Below are 17,018 nucleotides of genomic sequence, written 5' to 3' on the forward strand. Positions count from 1 at the left end.
CCCAAATCTCTCCACTTTTTTTTTTTTAAATTCAGTGGTATATCCATCTCTTCCTGGACTTGTATTATTAAATCTTTAAGAGTGCAAGCTGCCTCATTATAACTAATATCACCCTCCAGTCTCACTTTTCTTCTACTGATGATTTTCTAGTGTTATCAAATACATTGTCATCTTCTTAGTTTTGTGAATCATCTTTTAAAGTTTTACTTTGGTATAAAGTTTCATAAACTTTCACATATACCCCCTGAAACTACACTCTGTGTAGTAAAACTTTCCCCTCCATCGGTTTCTATTCTTTGTATAATTGTACAGGTATAGTTCCTTTTTTTGCAAGTTACAAAAGTATTCCGTTGATATTTCACCGTCATTAATTCATTTAACCTTTGCTCTTATCATAGCATCGTTTGATTTTTCAATTCTTATAGCTTCAAATTCTTTATTAAATTCCTAAATGTGAGATGCACCTATTTCCCTTTATTTTTCCTCAAGACAGTGTATTCATTATTATTAACAAATAAAAAACACACAATTTTACAAACAAAAATGCAAGCAATGGCAATTGTGCGTGTTTATCGTTTTCTTTGTTGTTCCTAGTTTTTTCACAAAAGAGGAATGAGTTATCTTCATTGGTGACGTCTCCATGTGAGTGAAATATTCTTGAGAGGGACGTTAAACAATGTTGTCTATGTTTTCCTTTAATTCGGTAAGTGTAATTATAAAATTATAGTACATATCACTGATTGGTATATGCTTAATCCATGTTTTGTTTGTTTGATGTATTATATCCCCTTTGCCGTGAAATGGCTGAAATATTGCCAAAACAGCATAAAACCTTAATCAATCAATCAACCAATATTCATTATTTTTGTACTCTGGCTGCATTTGTTCTGTTTCTTTTTATTCTATTTTGATACAACGTTCATTAAAATTGTAGATGAATGAGATAACAACTAGAAACTGTTTTTATGAAAAACAAATGTATTTCCAGCTCTCCAAATTGGAAGTGCTCCAAATGAAACCTCCCCTTAATGTACTGCATGGTATGGAGGAGAAAGCATGAACAGGAACATAGAGATTATGAACTCCCATAAGCCACATAGGGGAAGTGTTCACAAACTATTTTACACCCTCCACTCCTCAGATCCACTATAACTTTAAGGACAACAATTGGATACTCCTGCCCATACAATATTGCACATCTGCAAATGGCATTGAAGTACTGTGCAGAATTTCAAATCTATCCGATAAGCGATATGGAGGAGAAGCGTTCAAAAACTATTTCAACATCGTCCACCCCTCTTAGATCCAATAAAACTTTTAGGAAAATAATTTCAATATCCTGTCCCGACAATATGCACATCTACAAACGGCAACGAAGCGTTGTACAAAGTTTCAAGTCTATCAGATAAGCCATATAGGAGAAGGGTTCACAAACTATTTTACATCCTCAACCCCTTTTATATTCACTATAACTTTAAGGAAAATAATTGATCCTCTTGTCCCACCAATATGCACATCTACAAATGGCAATGAAGCATTTTACAAAGTTTAAAGTCTATCCGATAAGCCATATAGGAGAAGAAGCGTTCAGAAGATCTTGTGCACCAACGTTATTTACGTCTTTTTTATCATTGTCCATTGGTCAAGAATATTTAGCGATGTGTTGAAGATTGGTTTTCACAAAACGTTGAAAAAACTTCTCAGCTTTGATGCTGTAACTGTTCTATTTCCCTTACGTAAAAATATTTATCTACGATATACCTTATATACGTGATTATATTTGGTAATTAGTTCCTTTATATACTTGGTACTAGTATTGTAATCGAGGAAAGGGATAGGATCTACTTCCTAAATGTAAAACACCTTTATCATTAGACGGGCAATTCTGCTTACTGTATCATTTGTTTTCTGTCACCACATTGAGTACGGGATATACACCTGATAAACGCAAAACACGATACGATAGGATACACGTACGATACGATAGGATACACGCACGATACGATAGGATACACGCACGATAGAACACGAAAGGAATGTCAAGAATAACGTTGCGGGTACTGTACCAATATCGTTAAATAAAGATGTACTATCTCTATTTACATATTCATGTCTTACTTATCCATTATTTATAGACGCGAAAACGTACACATATTTCATAAATTGCCGGCACTTATCGACCACCTGTAGCATACTATTGTTTATGCTTATCAGCTTCTGTTACCCAAACTCTGCTCACCGTAGCTCGTTTTTCGCTCTCATTAACAATCTGAACAAAACAAGAGTGATTGAGATTGGAAATTTTGTCATTTATTACAATACCAAATGAAGAAAGAAATCTTCAACAGAAGATTCTGGGGGAAATCAGTTAATACAATTTACATCAAAGTACCTGCAAAGCTAAATTACTCAAAGTATGATTTCCCCCAAAGAAGACAAAATATGACAATCACAAAATCATCAAAACAAACCCAGAGCAAAATGATACATCAACCGGTCTCACGAAGTGAAGCGTTGTCTTTGACTTTGAAATATCCTGAGTAAACTTTTGTTTAGCTCGAGTCTAATGTTGGCATGGTCACTTTCCATCGAAACACCTTCAATATGATCGTCCAATACTGCAAAAGACCAGTGATAAGACGTTAGAACAGAATTCGAACCACGTCACGTTATTCACCGGTGGTTTCAAATGATTGTAAATAGCTTCATAAGGACTATACACCTGCTTTGAATGTTCTTGATAACGACCTTCACCCCTATATGCCAGACATTTCTATAAATAATTACCCTACCCATTTTACTAGCATTATTCATTCACCGTCAGCTGATGTATCTCGTTTGGCAGATGCAGTAATTCCTGTTTGACAGACAGACGAAGAACTAGATGTATCTCCGATATCCTGTCGTGACGGCCTCCTGTCTGGAGGTTCAACAGTTGGTTGAAGGGAAATGTATGAATGACTTTCCTCCCCTTGGCACCTTTCCATTTCATAAGGTTTGGTGTCATCGATATCGCCAATATCGTGATAAATGTGAGATTGTCTGTTGTTGTAACATACTTTCTGGGTATTCTCTTTTTTCTTTCTGGAAAATTGTGATACACTATATCCAGTGAAAACATTTTCTGTTTATATAAACTTGTTCTACTGCACGACTTGTGTTTTAAGTACGCGTGGTGTTGTAATTCAGGTGATATCCTGATCAAACTTGGGGTGTTTTTTTTTTTATTGTTTTGCAATCGAGTAGGCGACGCAGAATTTGTGTGCAAGTTAAGTAAGTTTTGAAAAATACCTAAGATTTTTTTTAATTAAGTGCATAGTTAATTTGTGTAGTTTTATACTACAAATCTGCTCAGAGCGTTTGCGCTTTTGGTAATTTGGAATATTTATAGGATTGATCACTGTTTGTTCATGTGCAGGTGTTGATACGTACCTTTTAAATCGGAGGCGAAAAAGTAGCACCACTCCCGCAATAATCAGCAGGAAACCAGCCATTCCGCCGATGACTGAATGAAAAGCAGTCAAAACATTAGTAGCTGTAGTTAACTTCATGTGAAGTACAATTTTTCATTGCAATAGTTATTATCGAACTTTAAATTTTACAAAAATTTACACAATTCGCAATTTGATTCTGTTTTACCGAAATGAAGGTTTGTTAAAATAAATTCTTCCAGGTTCTTTATGATGTCGTCGTCTTCTTCTGAAAATATACACACACGAATGGACTCCACATAAATCTCGTTAATTAAGCATTTAACAGAGTTATTTCTCCATGCCATAAACGTTAAAATAGTTAAGTAAAATTATAATAACAGTTACCTGTCACCTCGTCATATGTCACTGATAACGGACCTGTACAAAATTAATTTTATAAAGCGGTTAATGTTTTATAAATACTGGTTTACGATTCCTTAAACATTTCATTGGGTCCTTGCTTTTCCAAATACAAAAGACAAATGAGATGATGATGATGATGACGGTGATATATACATGGATCAATCTTATTTCAGTGATAAACCTTGAAGTTTGATGCTTATTTCTTAATCATTCTCAACATCAAATGTAAAATAATTGAGGCCTTTCAACACAAAGCCTTTTATCTTAAACAATGAAATTAAAATTCGATGCTTCTATACATAATGCTATGTACTCCAGTGGATCTAACAACTAATTCTAATTATATTGTAGCTAAAACAAATTAAAATGAGAAAATAATAATTTGTACTAAGTTAATATGAGAGATAGTGAAATCAATGGAAACTAAGATGAAATTAGACAAAGTACACAATGCTTTCATCGCGCTCACATCTTTACGAGCAAACTAGATATTTCCTAAATCTTACATTCAGAAAGTAGAAACTTTTTTTCATCGAACATTCCTCTTTTAAAATTGTTTTGTATAGCTTTCAGTATTTTCATTTTATCGCGTTCATAGCACGTGGATTTGTTCGTAACCGTGATGTTTGCTATCTCCGTATTGATAAGACGCATCACTGACCTAAAAAAGAATGAGAACACATAAAGCCCGATTATTATGCTATATGGCTATTAACAAATTTCTTCACTTTAATTATAACGTAAAACAATCATGTGACTAGCTCTGAGGAAAACAAACAGATTATTGATAGACAGCATAACTATTATGGTTTGTGAAACTTTCCTCACACGTATTGGATCAATGCAGGCATAACAGCAACTCCTTTTAAGATTGGTAACATATCGTATTGCTGACCTTTGTTCGAATACAAGCACTTCTTACCAGCAGAATATGTGTTGATTGTAAGGCATCAACCCACTGTATGTCCTTACTTTTGCAGCCTCCAGGAATCGCTGATCGGCACACGGCGATGGAAAGCCTAAAAGAAATGGTTTGGCTTTTTAAGCAGCAGCATACCGGTGACGTGAATTTTTTAATAACTATTTAATGTCATTTGGGATATATAATATAGAAAGACAAAGACACCTAAGACAGGGAAGAAAACCCTTGTGAAAGGTGAAAATAACAAACAGTAATCGATCTCATAACTTCCATAGGCAATACAAAATAGATAGTTGGGCAAACACGGACACCTGAACATACCAGTGTTGGGATCAGGTGCCCAGCAGGAGTAAGCATTCCCTGTCGACCGGTCACACCCGCCGTGAGCGCTATATCTGGATCAGGTAAACTGAGTAATCCGTAGTCAAAATCAGTGTACCAGGAACGGTCTGACAATGGGTATGAAACACGTCAGACAGTGTGGGAGGTGTCTGAATCTAATAATAGTTTTTCCATGACCTGATACTAAACGCTTACATTTCAAGCTTAAATCCTTCCTTATGATATTTTGTTCAACAAGACTGGAAACAACAGCCCTCTCCATCATGAATGATTCAAAACACGATACATTGTTTGTTTTCTCCACGCTGGATAGATGGCATCTGACGAAGTCTTTTACTTCACTGATCAGGCAAATAAATTACACATGTATATTGTTATTGCATTAATCATTTGTATATCATTACTACACAACGCATTTGCATACGTTTAGAATTTTCAAAAGGAGAAACAAGTTAAGCAGCTTATTACATACATCGCTTACCTGCAATTAGATTTTTTAACTGGGCATATATCAAAAGATCTCGAATACTTTAAATCATAGCACACGTTGTCTGAAGGGAAAAAAGTAATTAATCAGATGATATTTATACTAGTACCACGCAAGGGGCTGGACTTCATCATTTGTAGATGTACACACAACTCCGTGATATTTAATACAAAAGATATGAATACAAAAAGGTGAGTATCAACTGAATGACATGTGTTAAATTTACAGACCACAAATAGGGACCTGACAATAGTCCCACAGCACATCCACATCATTAGTTAAACACCAGGGGATTTCGCGGTCGTAGTTCCTACAGTAGTTTGATTGGTTATGTCCTAGGACGTCATAGTCATGTCGATGTGGTATCTGTTTTGACCAGGACTGGCAGACAACGCCTTTAGAGGTTTTGTTCTCAGTCCCTTCGTACATTTGGCCAGGTATTCGACAATCTAGATCAATTTGAAACAGTATATTACATTATATCTCTCCAAATCTGTCAAATCAAACATCCATAAACATTATCAATGATTAGCCGAATATGCTCTACTGATATGCAAGAATATAAAAACATTTCAGCTATCAAAGGAGCACGATGAGTGCTCATGGGAATTCCAACGACCAGAGAAACAGTATATTGTTTGAAAATGGGAGGGGGTGTTGCTACATGTACGTACTGTAGCAAAATGTGCCATATTAAAAATATCTATATTTCTAATGTTGCCTTTTGGTATCTTTATACATTTTATTTTTATAATTTTAAAACAATCTCTTTTGATATTGGGGAAAGCTACAAACTATCGTACACTTGACGTTATCAGTTTGTAGAACTGCAGTATATACATATAATAGTGTAAAAAGAAATATACGAGTGGTAAAAAACAATGCACTTGTACCGCAATGATAACTGGTGAGTGGAAGGCTGTGTACACTTCGTCCTCTGAGAGTCTCGGGTTCATTACAGAGTGTGGCTACAGAGTCTCCCTCTTTATTTTCTAATCCTAGAGTGATCTGATGTGTTTTCACAAACTCCATTAACCACTTCATTCCACAATCACATCGCAGTGGATTGGAACCCAAATATCTGATATGTAAATGGTAGTTTCTTCATCATTTAATTTAAAATATATATGAAGAAAAGGACAATTATCAATCTTAATCATCACATACAATTTTGTAGGTCTTGTTCCATTTAAGAAACAATTTTTTTGTAGTTCTCCTATTTGGTTTCCGTCAAGATACCTGAAAAAGGTAAAATACATTTTAAAAATGGAGTATACATTTCTCATGCATGCAATAAACTATAGTGTCACTCAAAAGTGTGTGACAACGTACACTCTGTCTAGAAGAGGAAGAGACTGGAATGCTTGCACTTCTACTCGGGTCACCAAGTTTCTGTTGAGAACACTACAAGGGAAAATCGAAGATAAAATGATGATTTTCAAAAAGAAACAAAATTAGGCACATTTGCAAAGAAATCTGTTTCTACAAAATAGCCATTCTATTTAATGCATGTTAAATACAGATTTAAAATTAGTGGGGAGAAACTAAAATCAATATGATGCTATACTGTACATGAATTTCACTTTTGGTAGATCGTTGAAGGTTCTGGACCGGATTTCAGTAATTTCATTGCTTGATAGATATCTAAAAATGATATAATAAAATTCAGTGTCTCCAACACATACAGAACTTAAATATTGAAATAAACATTTTACTTTCGTTATCTAATTTAAATTTATTTTCAATGGGACATGATGCTCTGAAATTGCTTGCAATTCTTCTAGTGAATCTAATCCATCAAAGAGCCTGGCAGGAAGCGTCTTTAGACGATTTCTGCTGAATGACCTACAAGAGATAAAATTTATCATACAGAAAGAATTACATGTACACAGTATTTCTTTGTAAAACAAAACGTTCAGTTTTTTTAATGTTAAGTAGTTTTTATACAGAAACCGCAGCTTCCGAAGATCGCGTAGAGCCAAGTTTCCAATAGTTTCTATGTCATTATCTTGTAATTCTCTGTAAATAAAAAAAGAAAGAAAAGAAAAACAACACAATTTCATGAGTCATTGTGCAATAGTTGGAATGCAATTTTCTGTTTTAAAATCGAAAGTACCTACAGTTTTTCCAGTTCTGTTAACATCTGGAATGTGGTATTACTAATCGCTTTGATTTTATTACTGTTCAAGCGACTGCAAAAGTAATAATAAAATGATACCCCGTTAATTTGATGTTTTAACGTAATATTTAGATTTCAAAAAGCTACATAAACTAAACATTTGCTGAAAGGTCAACAAAAAATATTCAAAAATATGTAAAACGCAACTTTTATAGTGAGCAGATTTTAATATACATGTAACCATTGTCCCATTGAGTTATAATGGTTCTGATCGTTGAGGTAGCCTAGTGGTTAATGCGTTCACTTGGCAATTATGGAGGGTGGGGTGGTGGGTGACCCAGGGTTGATTTGTTTATCCAAGGACCAGAACCAGATCAAACTTGAGAAATTTAACACATTTCCTTCTCCAACCCAACATTACAAGTGAAAGTCACGGGTCTGTCAGATATAGCGTTAAATGTAGATCCCGGATCATGGGTGACGCTGACAATAAAGAACGCTTACTACTACAGCCCTAACTCGAATTTGACAGACCTTCACCTACAATCTAATGAAAATCAGACTTCTTAGATCCGCGCCGTATACTCTTCATAAGTAGATCTGACATAACCCGATTAGGGGTCATGTTCAGATGAACTTTATATCAGCCAATCAGCGCGTCGGCTTTGAAACCGTCGGTGTTTACAATTCAAGGAAAACGGCTGCGATTGTTTGGCTTAAAAGAAAACACATCACAGTTAAATGTGACGTCACAATGTACCGTTTACGTCGACTGGTGTAATATTCCTATTCCATCCCTATTCATACATAAATCACAATTCACAATTAATTTGATTTGGGTGTATTTTATCTCGTACGTTTTGTTGTTGTATAGACGGAATAGATTAGGCATTATTGCGGAAGTTTAAAATTCCTTATGTGAGAATATACAATTTTATAGTGTGAAAGAAACTTCGTGGAAGAGAGATTACTGCAACTTGTTTACGAATTGCCGGGAACCGCCTGAATAGCCATCATTGTCTGTATGGCGCAATATGACTGGCTGATAGTTCTTTTGAATATTCCAAGCAAAAAGTCATGTGGACATGATCCCCTATGGGGTTATGTCAGATCCTATTATAGCAATTGTGAGTGTATTCTAGGATCTGATTTTAATTAGATTGCTTCACCTACAGCTGGTGACGTTTCTGTATAAGTGGAGAAAAAAATGAATGGGGCATAAAGTAACGCACAAACGTTCTGACGTATTAAGATAATAATAAAAGGACTTAGATTTACAATAAACTGACGTATAAAGATAATAATAAAAGGACTTAGATTTACCATAAACTCACGTTTAAAGATAATTTTTTAATAAAAGGACTTAGATTTACAATAAACTGACGTATAAAGATAATAATAAAAGGACTTACAGTTTTTGTAGATTTTTCAGTTCCTTGAAAGCGCTGTCTTCTATTACCTCAATATCATTCTTACTCAAATCTCTGTGAAAGGGGAATTTATGCTGATTTTACTCTAGGTATAGGATAATGATAGAAAACTGTTTATTCGAGAACTACTCGAGCACTGTAAAGCCGTAGTCCTTTCTCTCACATAATGGACAGCTTTTGGCCTTTCTCCCACTTTAAATCATTGATTCTACTGTTATCATGATGGACGGTCATTGGTAAACACATCTTGCAAGGTCGTTAGAAGCATTAACATCTTTTTTCAGTTAAATTATGGTGAATTGTTTGTTTAAAAAAAAATGGATTGTTCCAGGTAAATGGATTTGAATTTCATGTTGAGTTCAATGAATCCTTGTTTTTCTAAGGTTCGTGAGGAAGAAACCTTTCCTCAGTGCCAAACATACATATAATGTAGGAGTAATAACATAATTTGAGAGGAGTGAAAACAATTAAAGCAATATTCTGAAATTGATAATAAAGAGACGCTTGAGTTTCTCATCGACAATATCTACTTAGTGTTTGGTGATCACTCTAAGAATCTGTTGGAATCCCTTTGGGCCCAAATTGTGCTCCTTATTTAAATGAAAAGTTTAAATCTCTTGCTTGACCTTCAGTTCGACATTTAGATATATCACTGTAGCGTACAAAGGAACAAGATGTTTGCAATAATGAACGGTGAAAATAACGAACAGTGATCAATCTCAGAACTACATGAGTTGGCCTGTCTTCTGAATCAGTCTGATGTTAAGCATCTTTACTGGTGATATTCGTGTCGAGTTACATTATTTTATAACATGATTGAACTTGTCTTCTGAAATGAGCTTAGTCACTCACATGGAAAATACAGTCCCTGAAACGTTCTACTTTCAAACTTGAACGGTGAACGAACGCAAAATGAACGGTGTGTGAACGCTGAACGCAACTTGGTGAAAGGTGAGCAAATGAAAACTTCTACTTTTATCACATACGTTCCTTTTTTTTCTTTTTTATTTTGTCCTCGTTATAAAGATCAATCTTTTCACTTTGGATTTCTGAATGACAATGCAAAGACAAAAGTTTGAACGTTGAATGAACGGTGAACGTATGGTGATCACGTTGTGAAAGGTCAACGCAAAACTAAGAACATGAGCGAACCGAAAAGAGTAAAGAACGTCTGAAAGACTGTAAAGTAGCATCCAAACCCTTACTGCATGTCATAAAGTTATATTCAAAACTTTTAACTACTGTCCTAGGACCTATATTGAAATTTAAAAAAAACAGTTTTGCACATCTAGAAGATATGCCAAGCCATGCAAAAGTCACAGACAAGGGGAGGGGGAGCTTGTATAACAACAATATCTCTGGCATTTCTTTAAAAGTACTTTTCAAGTACAGAAAAAAGACATTGCGTTGGAATGTAATTGAGACATTAAAAAATCGCTGACAAATGAATTCTGGCATATTTTATAATCGTATCGCAAATAAAGCGGTAAAATAATGTACGCTGTATATCTGGATTCTTTTCAAAGCTTGCGTTTCTGATAATCTCAAACCCTGTTTGACAAATTAAACGACTTAATAAAGTTGCACACGCTCACATGGATATCAGCCGTGTTGTCATCTGGAAATACTGACGCTTGATCGTCTTCAGCTCGTTGTATGACATTGACCTGAAAGGTTTTGGAACAGAACAGATACAAGAACATCAAAGTAAATTATTATTAATTTTTTTCGTTTTTATGGCCTTTCATTGAGTTCCGAAAGTGGAGTTATCATAGTATAGTAGTGTCTATGAAATGAAACACATAATCATATGACTCATTGTCTTGGAAAGAGGAAAAACTGAAGATACTCACAGCACTGTCAGTACTCGCAGAGAGCAAAGAGCGTCTCGGTGCATATCATTTATTTCATTGTCGTATAGATACCTAAAATAATCAATACTTAAATCGCATGTTTCTAAAAAAAAAAAATCTTTATTTTTGCAGCAAAATTCTTTTCTTGCCTAAACCGCTGTAATGTGTTTTTTGCGTAGGTTTCGAGTTTAAAAGCGATGAAATTCAAATCCTCCGATACGTATATTTACTTCGATATTTTACATGCCATTATATGTGACGTCATATGCGACCTCGAGCAAGAAGGTTTGAAAACAGTTGTTAGCCATTTCACAAACATACTAGATTTAACGATTTAAAAAAAACCACCAGTTATCACATTAACGGATTGTAAATAACATTGCACCAGGGTGCGTTGTGCCGATTAAGAATGTACTAGCTGATAGTAGAAAGGAATTTTTTTCCTTCAATTTTTCGAAGATAGGTGTGAGGGGTTGATTGATTGTGGTTTTATGCCGTTTTGGCAATATTTCAGCCATTTTACGGCGGTTGACTAATTAAATTATGTTTGGTTGTGAGTGTTTGAGTTTCCCTGACGGCTCCCAGTGGCTCACTTTTTCGTACATCGGGAATAGACATGGATTATTTTTTGTCGGCGTAAGGACTTTGCCATAAAAAAAAGCCCTAGTCGCCTTTGTGCATGTACTTTTTCTAAAAGCAGTTGGATAGAGACCCAGATAAACTGCAAGAAAAGGGTTATATTGAAGCTAAGCACTGCTAGGCCTCCAGCATATGCATTTTGTTCTGGTCTTCAACACACACTGGCACCAATTGGCCTTCACCTTGTAACAACATATAACTTGTGTTCCTAGTTTCAACTAACTGGTAGATTTACCAAAAAATTAAAGATAAAAGATATTTGAACTTTCAATTATGAATAATAAAATATTGTATTTTCTCACTTTAAATTGAATTACATGTATAATGCTTCACCCCCATCCCACCCCCCATGAACAGTATAACGCCGAGCTCTCACTTCTTAAGGACTTGTAGATCACAACTCACAAATAATAATAATGATAAAATTGCTTTAATTCATCAAAATAAAGTACTTTGATTTCCACGTTAAATTTATTTTTGAAATGCGCCCGTGACAGTAGGACTAGTTGTCAACGATGTAACGTATCATAATTTGTCTAATCCAAAAATGAAAAATAATTGCACTGTTTATCTTTATACCACCTTCACACTCACGGATTTTTCTTACGAGTCCTTACGGATCTCCGACTTGTAGTCAATTGCAAGCATTCGTAAATCACTCGTCGGTATCCGTTAATAACTCGTCACAACTCGCACACACTCGTAAGGATCCGTGAAAGTAGGGACAAATTTTTTGACGTGTCAAATAAAAATTCACAATTGTCCACGGATTTCATTTTCCTAAATAACCCGTAAATAACTTGTAACAATCCTAAGTATCGTAAAATGGTCGCAAGAACACGTAAACTGCTCGTAAGAATCCGTAAAAGACTCGTAAATTTTTTTTTTTACGAATCTTTACTTTACGAGTACATACTTAAACTTTACGATTAAGGTATAAAAGACGTAAAATCTGACAGTTTCTTCCAGTTGTTATCAAGACATCAAAGAAGTTACACATCTTGCATACAATATACATACATACTCTTACAAGTAATGTCAGTTGTCGAATGTTGATACAAAGCCAATTGCGAACATTTTTTAGTCAAAAACGTAACTAACTCCTAACTATTCGTAACAGCACGTTATCAACGCGTTAACAGGTCGTGATTTACACGTAAAAGCTAAGCTAAATCGTAAATGTCCCTAATATACTCGTAACAATCCCTAAAAAGCTCGTAAAATGTCGTAATTTCCTCGTATTTATCCGTGTTCACTCGGAACAAATCGTAAATGTGTGCCGTAAATGCATCGCAAGAACTCGTAATAAACCGTAAATGGCCCGACAATATATGAGAATTGATGAATTTTCATCTGGACCAATGCTAGTAATTGTCGTTTAAAGCTGTATGGTCCGAATTACAATATTTTTTTTCATCTCGTAAAAACGCTATTAAATCATCGCACGTATGTAGTTATGAGACTGTACGACATATCATAAATTATTTCACCTGTTTTAACCCAAATAATTTGATTTTAAATCGATGTTTACAAATAACCGCGTCACTCTGCCATTTCAAGTGACAGTCACGTGACCAGTTCAAACTTTCAGATCATCGATGGTATTATCTGTGTAAAGCTGTGTATTTTGTTATAACAGTACTGTACCATAAGTTTAATAGAAATAAAAATATCAAATACCTCTTAGTAATTCGTTGTTTTACGCTCTTTCAGCCTTAAAACTAGACAGTTGCGTATGAGTTAATACATCATGTTGGGATTCCCCTGACGCGCGTGGGTCTATAGACGTCTATTATGGGATGATTTATATATGTAGCCACTATATTTACTTTCTAAATAATATTCGCACTGTTTTCTTTTACATGCAGATGTTTTCAAGCATGTAATTAAGGGAAAGTTAATAACTTTATAAAGTAATTAACCTGCTTTAAAGTAATTATGTACAAAAAAAATACATGGACATCGGGTCATACAGCTTTAAAACGTTCTTAAACAGCTCTTTAAAGTGTCTATATCGTAACAATCCGTGTACTTTTACGGATTTGTGGAATACGTAAGGATTCGTAAGAAAAATCTGTGAGTGTGAAGGTACCATTAAGGAGGGGAAAAAACAATGGCAATTGCAGATCTTTAAATAAATAGCATTACCAAATGGTGTTAAGACAGCGATATATAGGGGATGCTTACTCCTCCTAGACATCTGATTCCACCTCTGGTGTGTCCAGGGGTCCGTGTTTGCCCAACTATATATTTTGTATTCCTTATAGGAGTTATGAGATTGATCACTGTTCGTTATCTTCACCTTTCATGTTAACATTATTTACTCGCAATTGCCGATTTCGTACTCGCTTTCCTCGCTACATTTGGGTATTTACATCACTATTTGTATGTACTGGTGGCTAAAACATATACCATTCGGGAAATTCCATATAACACTATCAGTTAATCGAAGAAGGTCGCATATAACGTCACTGTACCACGTGACTACCTAACTAATAAACGAGACTTTGAAATCGGGGAATGATTTAAGTCCGTATTGTGGCTAATTATCGCAATATTTCGGCGAACGAACTATTAGAATTAATTACTATAACCACAAGAAAGACAAAGCACATATTTTAAAAGTTGTATATTTTTTTTAAACATGCGATATGTCCTTTGACAGATTTTTATACAGTTCGCCAATGATGAATTACTTATAAAAGAGGTGCATGGGCCACATCGCTCACCTGAGTCTCATTTGTCCTGCTACTGCTACATAGTTGTGTAGATTCAAATTTTTATGTCCCCTCGACTACACTGTGTATTATCGCTCACCCGAGTCACCTTGGTCCTACAGTTGTGATTTTAAAATGATTGTTTTTCAAACTTTGTTCCCATGAATAATGTTAACCCCATAGTGTGGCCCCAACCTAGCTCCAGAGGATCACGACATAACTGAACTTAGATTTATAAACGTCCAACATGAGGATTCCTCAACACCTGTTATTCTTAAGAAGAAGGTTCTAAAATAGTGCTCTATGTATTTGCACGTTAAACTTTGATCACTAGTGTAACTTCATCCTACTCCCAGGATGTACTCTATGTCAGGAGCTTACGTGTAAATTTCATCTTTTCTGGACAGTGGATTTGGAGAAGATTTTAAATGGCCCAAACCTAGTTGTGCCTTCATTTGATTTTTCTCCCCTTTCAAGGAACATGGACCTTCACTTACGTGAATGCACTTCATCCAGGTGCGATTTGTTCAAAGTTTGGTAGAAATTTGCCCAGTGTTTCCTTAGAAGATGAAAATGTGAAAGAATTACCGACATACAGACGAGACAGACGACAAACTAAAAGTGATCCAATAATAGCTAACAATGAAAAACGGGATATATTTTTGCCCGTTCGCTTGTTTCCTAATATCATTTATTCACATATAATGATACTGGTAGACAATAGGTAAAATATTCTTTGAATTAAACGCTACAGTAAAAATACCAACAGCTTTTCCAAAGAAGTGACATTTTGAAGTTTGCCCTCTGCTATTTCACTGAGGTTGTTTCTTCCTAAAAACCTGTAATGTTAAAATCATTTATATTGCAAACATTACATATGCTATGGTCCGTCTTTTCTCTCTCTCTCTCTCTCTCTCTCTCTCTCTCTCTCTCTCTCTCTCTCATCCGTGGGGATCCGGGTCATTCAATCTTTCTCTCACATTGTGAATTTCTAACTCCATCCAAGCCCGAAGAACGTTAACGTTTTCAGGCAATATTTATCTTTTCAACAACAAAAAACTGCTATCGCATAGGACATAATAAACGATTGATTGTATATTGTTTAACGTCCCTCTCGAGAATTTTTTACTCATATGGAGACATCACCGTTGCCGGTGAAGGGCTGCAAAATTTAGGCCTATGCTCGGAGCTTGCGGCCTTTGAGCAGGGAGGGATCTTTATCGTGTCACACCTGCTGTGACACGGGACCTCGGTTTTTGCAATCTCATCCAAAGGACCGCCCCATTTCGTCGCCTCTTATGACAAGGAAGGGGTACCGAGGACCTATTCTAACCCGAATCCCCACGGGACCATAATTTAAAAAAAACCAATTTGTTAATTTATTTTGTAAATCCGGACCAGAAATCTTAAAAATTGTGATATTATCAAACTAATACATTATCAAATACATAGGTTAAAGCTATATATTCTATTGGATAATTCATTAGTTTTAACGCTAGTAAATGGAAATAAATACACTTTTTATATTTTATCTGATACATGTAATTATGTGAGAATGGAGTTACTTTAATCAGCATTAATGGTCACAAATGATAAAAAATAGTAGCAGCAGAACTTTAGCTCTCTCCGAAAATAGGTTTAGCAAATCAATGTGTACGTATATCAGGGGATTCCCCCAGAAATATGTGCATTACGTTGAAAGTTTGCTGATGACATATTTCTACAAGTATATGCATGTAACACGCAGAGTACACGTAAGTATTAGAACTTGCAGCTTATATTTTCTTATTTCTGTTTATTTCAGTGGCAGTGTGTGTTTTTCTGAAAGCTGAAGATTTATAGCAAATATAATATTGATGTAAAGAAATGATTTTCATTAAAAAATAAAATCTATACATTTTTTTTAAAAGACTGATATTTATTTTCAAAACACGCCCAACGAATAATAAATATAATAGAGCTCTTTTTGGGAAACAAACGAGAAAGTAGTGAGAAGGAATTATTGAATGCTTACTTTTTCAGTTGTTGAAAATATTTCGGAGCGTAAAACAAATAAGATTGTCTGATAGAAGTTTTTATACTTGAAATATACAAGTACACGTAACACATGCTAAACAAGAAATGTCATGTAAACATGTACATTAATACTAACCTCTAAGCTACACTTACAAGTAGGTGTACAAGTTAGTTTGCTAAACCTCTTTAATATTGGAACAGATCAGAGAGCTACAGATCCACCCCTTATAAACACCTTTAATTTATGGCGCACACAAAAATGTGCACGGTTGAGGTTTCCTACCATTGTATTCTTGTATTATCGTCTCTTAAATTTAATATCAAATATTCAGTAAAGCCCGATACGACCCAAAAACTCTAGATTTTCTCTTTAGTTCATCTCGGTTCAAAGATGTCAAATGAGAAAAATATGAAAGAAGGAACCATTGATAAGCATGGTAAAATGTGAAGCTATCTATGCTATAATAATATTGCAAGCTTCTTAATAATATATTTCGAAAATTATTTTCAAAGCAGATGTAAGAAGTTATGCAACAAAAAAAACCCAAAGAACATGAAGTATGGGAGACAACACAGCCTTCAATGTTAAGGGCCAGAGTGGAGGAAATGTGTCCATCAACACGGGAATGTTGCTTTTGTGACAGACAGGATTTTTAT

General features: G+C 35.0%; 1 protein-coding gene across 4 annotated transcripts in view; it reads right to left on the reverse strand.

Moving 5' to 3' along the window:
- Positions 1 to 2,288: 2,288 nt before the first annotated feature.
- The window catches only part of LOC125649445 (uncharacterized), a 36,674-nt gene continuing 21,944 nt past the window's right edge, over positions 2,289 to 17,018 (reverse strand). The window contains exons 2-22 of one of the 4 annotated variants that reach the window (XM_056166963.1): positions 15,113 to 15,184; positions 10,990 to 11,061; positions 10,732 to 10,803; positions 9,119 to 9,190; positions 7,708 to 7,779; positions 7,541 to 7,606; positions 7,361 to 7,432; positions 7,160 to 7,231; positions 6,920 to 6,991; positions 6,755 to 6,826; positions 6,481 to 6,668; positions 5,818 to 6,036; positions 5,582 to 5,651; positions 5,296 to 5,441; positions 4,759 to 4,855; positions 4,343 to 4,497; positions 3,819 to 3,851; positions 3,640 to 3,699; positions 3,433 to 3,505; positions 2,819 to 3,084; positions 2,289 to 2,618 (exon numbers count right to left, since the gene is read on the reverse strand). In XM_056166963.1, coding sequence (XP_056022938.1) covers positions 2,500 to 2,618; positions 2,819 to 3,084; positions 3,433 to 3,505; positions 3,640 to 3,699; positions 3,819 to 3,851; positions 4,343 to 4,497; positions 4,759 to 4,855; positions 5,296 to 5,441; positions 5,582 to 5,651; positions 5,818 to 6,036; positions 6,481 to 6,668; positions 6,755 to 6,826; positions 6,920 to 6,991; positions 7,160 to 7,231; positions 7,361 to 7,432; positions 7,541 to 7,606; positions 7,708 to 7,779; positions 9,119 to 9,190; positions 10,732 to 10,803; positions 10,990 to 11,061; positions 15,113 to 15,184 — 2,140 coding nt within the window. In that variant the 3' untranslated portion in view covers positions 2,289 to 2,499. Of the gene's footprint in view, positions 2,619 to 2,818; positions 3,085 to 3,432; positions 3,506 to 3,639; positions 3,700 to 3,818; positions 3,852 to 4,342; positions 4,498 to 4,758; positions 4,856 to 5,295; positions 5,442 to 5,581; positions 5,652 to 5,817; positions 6,037 to 6,480; positions 6,669 to 6,754; positions 6,827 to 6,919; positions 6,992 to 7,159; positions 7,232 to 7,360; positions 7,433 to 7,534; positions 7,607 to 7,707; positions 7,780 to 9,118; positions 9,191 to 10,731; positions 10,804 to 10,989; positions 11,062 to 15,112; positions 15,185 to 17,018 lie in introns of all 4 variants that reach the window. The other 3 variants (XM_056166962.1, XM_056166964.1, XM_056166965.1) reach the window with 3 other exon arrangements.

This window comes from Ostrea edulis, chromosome 5, assembly GCF_947568905.1.
Source record: "Ostrea edulis chromosome 5, xbOstEdul1.1, whole genome shotgun sequence".
Classification (NCBI taxonomy): domain Eukaryota; kingdom Metazoa; phylum Mollusca; class Bivalvia; order Ostreida; family Ostreidae; genus Ostrea; species Ostrea edulis.